The sequence below is a fragment of the Pinus tabuliformis genome, chromosome Q (genome assembly GCF_031772625.1).
Source record: "Pinus tabuliformis cultivar Carrire ecotype Pingquan chromosome Q, CPIR1, whole genome shotgun sequence".
Classification (NCBI taxonomy): domain Eukaryota; kingdom Viridiplantae; phylum Streptophyta; class Pinopsida; order Pinales; family Pinaceae; genus Pinus; species Pinus tabuliformis.
The window spans coordinates 421,574,191-421,582,680 of record NC_142296.1 but is presented as its reverse complement, the minus strand read 5'-3'; the positions used below and the strand labels follow the sequence as shown (position 1 = coordinate 421,582,680).

The window sequence follows — 8,490 nt, the reverse complement described above, 5'->3', positions numbered from 1 at the left end:
AATAAATTAATTTAAATACTAATTTTCAAAAACTAACCATTTAATATAGCTGTGACCTTTTAATATTTTAATAAATTAATGAAATAATATCATTATTTAAATATTTTTTTTCAAAAACTAGCCATCTAATATAGCCATTATTGAATAATATTTGTTTTAAATATATTAATAAATTAATATCATAATTTAAATATTATTGTTCAAATATGACCGTTATTTGAAATTATGTCTCTACATTGCTATCTATTTAAGCGTTTGCCATGGTATGCCTCTTCATTTGGTCTTGATGATGAACCACACTTGTTGATTCCAAACATGCTGGCCAAAAATTTCTCTTATGTGATTTCTACCCAAAAACTTTACTTAATTCACTATGGATCACAAAAACTTAAATATAAAAAATATTATGAATTATCTATAATGGGTAAACTGATTGATTTTAATGAAATTTACCAATAATATTATTAAAAATGGTTGAAATTAAAAACTACTTTCCAAAATTAAACTTCCAAAATAAAAACTCAACACGCGAGGTCACCAAAATTTTCACAAACGTATCACAGACCATAGGTGAAGCTCAACACTAAAGTTCAAAATTTTCACAAACCTATCACACACCGTAGGTGATTGATACTTCTTCCATGTAATATAGGGACTATCAATGTAAAAACCGACCCCGCCTATTCTCATCCTAGACACATGAAATGAAAGGAAAGGAATGGGATATATATATATATTTTAAGTAATGGATTGTATAACGAGGTCCTCGCGACATATTTCTCGGTTTAGGAAATTAAGTTGCTCTTCGGAGACTTCGGAACGCTAAGAAGCTCAGCCTTTAAGGATATCGGAGGTTATCGGGGTTTGAAATTAAGTTGCTCCTCGGAGGCTTGCTAAGGCTAAGCTCTCGCCCTCAAACGAAATCGCAAGCTCTCGGTGTTGGAAATTATCTGCGAGTTCATTAGAGGTCTTTCGGGGGTGGGAAGGCAATCGGAAGCTCTCAGGTTTGGGTAAATTTTTTTTGGTATTTGCGATGCCGAAGGTTCGAACTAACCGCGTTAAGTATCCGAATGGATGGGAACTCATCGAGCCCACTCTCAGAGACTTGGAAACTAAGATGCGCGAAGGTATGGATGCGCCCACTATGAATTATTATTATTATTTTTTTCTTTCCTCCTGAAAATTTGTATAAAATAAGGGTTCTCTACGGGAGAATTTCCGTTTTTAAATGTGTCATTCATTCGTAAACCCTTTTATTAGATTCAATTGTTTATGGGGTTGGAAATGAAAAGGTACTCACCCAAAGAGTTTTCCATAGCTGCCTCATTATCGTCATTATTTTCAAAGGGCTGTTCCATGCCCTCTGGAGAAACTTTCATATTAGCATTATGATCACAATCTTCATTAGCAAACTCATTACCTGCAGTCAACAGGTGCTGGTAGGTGTCTTCAAACTTCTGCAGTCCAGGGCTACAAAACCTGAGAAAATTTTCAATCAAAGCTGTGATAGAAGGAATTGTCTTAGGACTGCAAGTGTGTCTGATTCCCAGTCCCAAGGAAAGTATAAACAACCTCATCCTGATATCTTTGTTTCTTTCCTCCAATGCTGAGATATGCTTCATTACTGCCGGGACGTGTGGAGCAGCATTAAGAAAACGTTCCTCCAAACTCTCAAATGTCCTTGCCAAAGTTAAGAGGACGATTGTTTGGTTATACTGGGATATTCTCCATATCCAATGCGGGCTACAACACAGGCAAATTCAAGATGCCATCTTTCATCCATACAAAACTTCGTCTTGTGAAAATTCAAAACTTGCAATTTTGTACCTTTTCAAAACAGAGTTGTCAAGGTGAGATGTCAAATGCATTCTAATGGTGCTTGCCTCACCTTACAAGCACCAAATTCTCAAAATTTGTAAGAGCAAGGATTTGTAAGAAGAAAATCTTTGTTCTTTAAATAGAATCACTTGGACGGGAGATCTTCAAGATTAAACTTCATCCAATGTCTTCTACTGGGAATTGGAAATGGAATTTGTCATTGACAATGATGCCAAAAATATTATAACAAAATTTCAAGTGTGAGACCCACTGTACATTAAAACTTCATCCAATGTCTTCTACGGAATTTATCATTGACAATGAGACCCACTGTACATTCAAGGGGATCATTGTCACCACACGAGTCACCAACCTTTTTGCTTTTGGCTAGCTCTCCTGGTTCATGCAATAGTTGTTAGGGTTTGATAGTTTCAATATTTGAGTTAAAGGGTTCCTATAGCTCAATCTAAAAGTTAGACTCAACCAATAGAAGCTTAATTAGGTTCCAAACACAAATAATCGTGGAATTACTGGATGGTCTTGGAGAGAACCCAAAAAAAATGGTTTAAATGATTTACAAAGGTAAAAGATGATGGGTGCTTGTCTAGATCATACTTTCATATTCACACCCCTTGAGATAGTGCACAACATATATCCACTATGAGGTGGCCACAATCTAAATATCATGTTTAGGATACCTTGGGACTAAAATTCCTGTTACATTTTAAAATATGCAGCCTGGTTATCCTCAACCACGCAATCAATAAATTCACCCCCACAACTGTCCAACATTTGTCAAAGTTATAAGTGATGAGGGCATAACTTCCCTGCCTCATGAGGTGACCCTGTATATACATCTCTCTTTGGTGATCATCCTTGGTTGAAGCTGCCATTTCTGTAGGATTAATAAAAATTATTAGGGGTGGCCAGAAATGTTTTCTGATTTGTAAAACTAGGGGTAACAGCGTCCTAGCCAATCTGTCTATAGTTGATAAACAAGCTGCTCAAAGTTGTTATTCTAAGGATAACAACCATGCTAGAAACATCTCAATAATTTTGTGGATCCTATTCAAGATTTTTTTTAGATAGGGAACTAGCAACCTCCCTAGATATATGCAACAGCCCACAAACCACATATCAGAAGCTCACAGTTTAGCCTAGGATCGAGATGTCCAGGACTACCGAAAATTGGAGCCGGGATCCTAGACTCCAACAGGATGCCTATCCTTTTAGCCTTACTATGACGGGCCATGTCACTGGGGATTTGAACCTGAATGGATGGAATGGCAAACCACCATATTAACCACTCAAGCTAAGAACCATTGGTTGCTATTCAAGAATTCTACCACATGCAATAACATTGAACCTGAGTGCTTTTTGCTTCCATTTTAGTCCTAGATTTTTCACCTCCTAAGGTTGGATGCTTACCCTAGACATTGGTGTGTAACATGACCAAAACCCATAAAGCTCTAAAAAAGATCCCTAAACAAAACTGGAGCCTGGGAAAACCTCAGAAGGAGAAAAAGACAATGATGGATATGAAGTGGTGGTTAAGTCCAAATTCTCAATGTTTGCCAAAGGGCTTTTAGTGATGTAGGAGGATACATGCTAGAACATTCCAGATGAATATTTGTAGAAGGCTAATTCAATTGTTGAATGTCCTTGCACTCCAAAGGAAGCTTGGCAATTTTCAAGCCTGACATCCAAAGTACAAGGCAAGGTTTTGATTAACACTACAACTCGGAAAGCTACAAGGAAAAATAAAGGCAATCAATGGTGCTACTTGAGTTGTCAGGCACAGAAGTTGTTAACTAGATTGAATCTCAAGCTTTTGTTGGGTATACGACCAAAGTCCCACATTGACTAGAGGTGGGGAGGATCATGGATATATAAGGATGGACAAATATCTCCATTGGTATGAGGCCTTTTGGGGTAAGTCCAAAAGCAAATCCATGAGGGCTTAGGCCCAAAGTGGACAATATCATACCATTGTGGAGATATGTGGTGTCCAGAGTCCTTACAAGTGGTATCAGAGCCATGCCCCGAAGTTAGCCAAGTGGATGAATCCTCGGAATACCGAACGAAGGTGGTGGGCCCCAGTAATATCACGATGGGATCCGTGGATGAGCTCGGTTAGACAGGCGGTGTGCTTCGGATTCTTCATGGACGTGTCCTGGCCCCAACACGGTGAAGAGGAGTTGACCTGGGATAGAGCAAGCTCTCGAGGCAGGTGGTGCTCCATGTAAGGCGTGTGCTTCCAACGCATTGGAGCGGAGAATCCTAGTTGGTAGAGAGTGGACGGATGGATAATCGTTTGAGGGGAGGCTCGAAGGTCCTTTGTTCGAGGGGAGGATTGTTGGGTATACGACCAAAGTCCCACATTGACTAGAGGTGGGGAGGATCATGGATATATAAGGATGGACAAATATCTCCATTGGTATGAGGCCTTTTGGGGTAAGTCCAAAAGCAAATCCATGAGGGCTTAGGCCCAAAGTGGACAATATCATACCATTGTGGAGATATGTGGTGTCCAGAGTCCTTACAACTTTTAGGCCAGATGTGTGTACCCAAGTAGAAGGGCATGAATTCCATTGGCTATTTGTAATCATCAAATTTGAGTTCAAGAAGGAAATGCACCGAAAACGAAAGTTCACACTGGTTTACAGTTTAAATATCAAGCAATACATTTTGACTTGACCTATGTTTTGGCCTATTGACTTTAGTAACTCTTATCATCACCATTTAGTTATAGATAAAAAATTAAGTATTTTCTTATAAAAAGAAAGCCTTAAAAGATGAATGTATTCACGAGGAACAAATGAACAAAGTTTTAATGCATTCAAGGAAGCAGTGATATTCCTTCTAGACCATATTGCCCCGTATTTTTATCAAATCATTTAGAGTGCCACTGGATTCTTGCAAGATTCGCATCCTTGGTCAATTGGGATTTTACTGTTGCTACCTGACTCTTAAAAACTATTTTGCATTTGTGTTAGCAACTTAGCACACTAACGATTTTTCTCATATCTAAACTTTAGTCAAATAGGGCACCCAACTAAAATGTTATTACATATGTTTAACCAACTTTTCGGGAGTGGGGAGACACACTAGAGGGATGTGTGCGAGCACTCCCAAGCTCGTGTGAAATTCAGGGGGTGAGGGATGTTGGCGTGTGTATTATAAACATGATTTAAAGTTAAATTGACAAGTAAGGGTGCATATAAACAAAATAGCACCAAGTGCAATCCATATTTGAATCAAAAATACATCAACGAAGAGGCTCTAGATGGCCTCTATAGTCCATAAAATATCATGCTACAACAAATACCTACATATCATCAAATCATTTGTCTATATTGAGATCCTTATCATCAGTATCACCTTCTAAGCATTAAATTAAGATAGAAAAAGTGTAACATGTCAAATCAAGATGTTGTTTGAGTAATGGGTACATTTTTACTAGGGTCATGATAGAAGAGTTCAACAATCAATGTCACTGACATTGAGGTACATAGAGAGCTTGGTGCTATTGATTTAATGCTATTTCCATACCCCTGCCCTCCTCAATTTTGAAATCTTGAAAACTATTAATTCTGCTGGATTTTGAGTGAGATCTAAAATTCTACTTTATCCATATGAATTCCACTGAGGTTGGAATCACTCAAACATTCTGAAACAATTTATGATAATGTTAATTTTTTTAGTAAAAGTTAACTTCAAGCATTTAATGTTATCATTAATTACATAGCATTAGGAGAGTCTTAAGGTTGAATATTAGGCTTCCCCACTCATAAATTATTGATTTGAGGAAAAATTCAAGTAGGATGCCAAGATACTTTTTTGAGGGGATGCCCACAAGCACCCGTTTTAGGAAAACATGTCCCCATCCTTGTAAACATTGCTTTTAACACTCATCCCTAATCATCATTTTATTTTCTTGTAAACCGGGCTTATTTATAAACTCTAGTTGTCATAATAGAGAGGTATGGCTAATTTTGTTGAAGGTTCATGTCACAAAAAACCCTCCCTGGTCATGTCGATGCTATGTTGTGTGTAGAACAATGCGGTGATTGGTCGCTTCTTACTAATCAACAAAAATAGTCTTGATCTCAATGTTGTCCTAGGTTTTCTTTCAGGTATGCAACTTGCGAAATCCAAACTTATGTAAATTCAAAGTTTTCCTACATGCATTCAGGTTCATAATGTAGTGCTAGAAGTCTTTTCAGTCAGTTTGTAGTGAACATCTCTAAGATTTACCATTAATAATGATATGATACGTCCACATAACGTAATTTTAGCCCAGTAATAGTAAGGAAGATGAGGCCTTTTACTAGCTACCGAGACAAAGTTACATTCCAGTGGCTTCCTACTAGCCCACCATACTCACACTCCTAAACAACAGTGATTTTTGCGCAAATGTGTCATTTCAAAGGTGATTCTTAGTTCATCATTTGGTTTTATAATTATATTTGGTCTCATAAACATTTGCATACTCCCGAATACAAATTCGATCTTTATCCCTTTTCAGGTATGTCTTGGGTCCTTCATGGATCCATATCTAGAAGTGATCCATCTTGAACATGTATGGGATCTATTTTTCTATGGCTGGGATGAATAGCTCTCCGGGGCCAAAAAAAAAAACCATTGAAGCATTGAAATATGCACTGAAATTTAAACAATCCCATATATGGCTATATACTACTAGACTACAGATATATGCCAATCCAGCCTAAAATAAAGTAGTTTTCTTTGTGTTAGAATTTTTTACCATGTATATAGATGCCAATTAATACCCATACGTTTGAACAAAATCTATCGAACTATCCTTAGTTCTTAGTAGAAACTTTTGATCTGGCAATAATAACATTAGATCCATAATTTATCTACTTGACCCTTGGTAGTTATTGATGACTTTACAAGTAATAATATTAAAAAACACATAAAGGTGCAGCCTTATGCATGAACATCTTTTTCTTAAGGTTACGTAGGACTAATTTGACCACTAACACTTTTTATCCATACAATCAGATTTAACGTTAGTTTCACACTTTGAAACAGTTATCATATATACTGTGTCAAACGGGTATCATATCCTGAATTTTCTTAAAAACTGATGTGTCCACATCCAAATCTGTATCTATATGAGCATCTGTAATTGAATTTGCTAATAAATGCCGTTTTTGCTGGGGGCAAATGTTCATGGTTGCTGCTTCAACATCATTTTGTCTTAGTCTCGCTAGTGGATGGAATAAGTGTTGTAATAGAGATAGGTTATAAAGCTCGTAAACTAAAAGATCTCTAGTTCAATTCAACTTTACTGATATCTGTTAGTTATTATGAGAATCCATTCTAGGCTGTATTCCTTTCTCTTTTAAGTAGACTGTCTTAGCATGGAAATATTCAGATAAGTTGTTTGTGTCTCTTGTTTTATATGATTCTCTGACAGTGCGAATATTATTCAAACAAATTTCGGTTTTATCATGCAGCGGAGCAAGAAACTCATGAAGGCAAGAGGAAGTGTGAAACCCTTTGGCCTATTTTTAGGGCCGCACATCAGAAAAGTCGATATGTGTATGATTTGTATTACCGCCGTAAGGAAATATCCAAGGAGCTGTATGAATTCTGCCTAGACCAAGGCTATGCGGATCGCAATCTAATTGCAAAATGGAGAAAGGTCAGTAGATGATCCCACATTTATCCAAGTAGTGGTGTTAGTTACTGCATGTAATTTTATAGCTAAGCATTGATCGGATGAATGTGTTTTAAAAGTACTTTAGTATTCAGATGGAGAAGGTTAGAATTGGTCTTGGTTAATTTTTAAGGTAAGATTTTAGAAAAGCAAACAATAGAAAAGAATTTGTAAATTCCTAGATTACAAATTGTATGACAATGCTTCATTATTTTGATTGTGAAATTTAACAAGTGTTGCTCATGTTATTTTGCTTCATGCAGCCTGGTTATGAGCGCCTTTGTTGTTTGCGATGTATGCAACCTCGCGACCACAACTTTGCTACTACTTGTGTCTGCAGAGTCCCCAAGCATCTAAGGGAGGAAAAGGTCATCGAGTGTGTTCATTGTGGTTGCAGAGGATGTGCTAGTGGGGATTGATTGGATCACAACAATTTGAATAGTAGATCTTACACAAATCATAATCACGTCAACAAATTTGCCTATTATAGATCGCAGCAATTGTTGTACCTCTTAAAACATTGCAATTTACTCCTTTCCCATTTTGCATGGTTCTAACTTGTTATATTCTACTATTTCAAAATGCAAGTGAATTGTTCTCTTTTTAGCTTATTCCTTGGAAATGAACATTTTGCAACAATATTGTTTTAAAAATAAGTTAAATTCATTTCTTAAATGTTGATAAGTCATTTTAGATGCGTTTTTTTATCTGAGACGTGAACTGCATATCAATAAGCACAATTGCATCCCATTTACCCAGTAAACTTGAAAACTGAAATATATCATATTCCTGGTGTCACTGGTGAATGTTCAAATACAACTGAAGCAGCAACATAGCTATTAGGAAGTTGTAACCATAACCAGACTAGTTTGATCATTTCTTCTTGCGTGGCATGTCAATTTTTATTTTTATTCTATTAGAGTCTAATACTGGCTTCTCTTGAGCTACGGAACATGGTTACCTCTTTTAGCACAAATCTGCAA

At 36.8% G+C, this 8,490-nt stretch overlaps 1 protein-coding gene across 2 annotated transcripts; it reads left to right on the top strand.

Annotated features, from left to right (window-relative positions):
* The first annotated feature begins 753 nt into the window (after positions 1–753).
* Positions 754–8,118, top strand: LOC149220001 (protein BUD31 homolog 1). Of its 2 annotated transcripts, none has more exons than XM_089384599.1 (3): positions 754–1,127; positions 7,305–7,492; positions 7,848–8,118. In XM_089384599.1, the coding sequence occupies exons 1-3, from the start codon at positions 1,034–1,036 to the stop codon at positions 7,914–7,916; spliced, it is 351 nt and encodes a 116-aa protein (XP_089240725.1). In that variant the 5' UTR covers positions 754–1,033; the 3' UTR covers positions 7,917–8,118. The 2 variants fall into 2 exon arrangements, with proteins under 2 accessions (XP_089240725.1, XP_089240724.1); XM_089384598.1 differs by having other exon boundaries at positions 756–1,127; positions 7,771–8,118.
* The last annotated feature ends 372 nt before the right edge of the window (positions 8,119–8,490 follow it).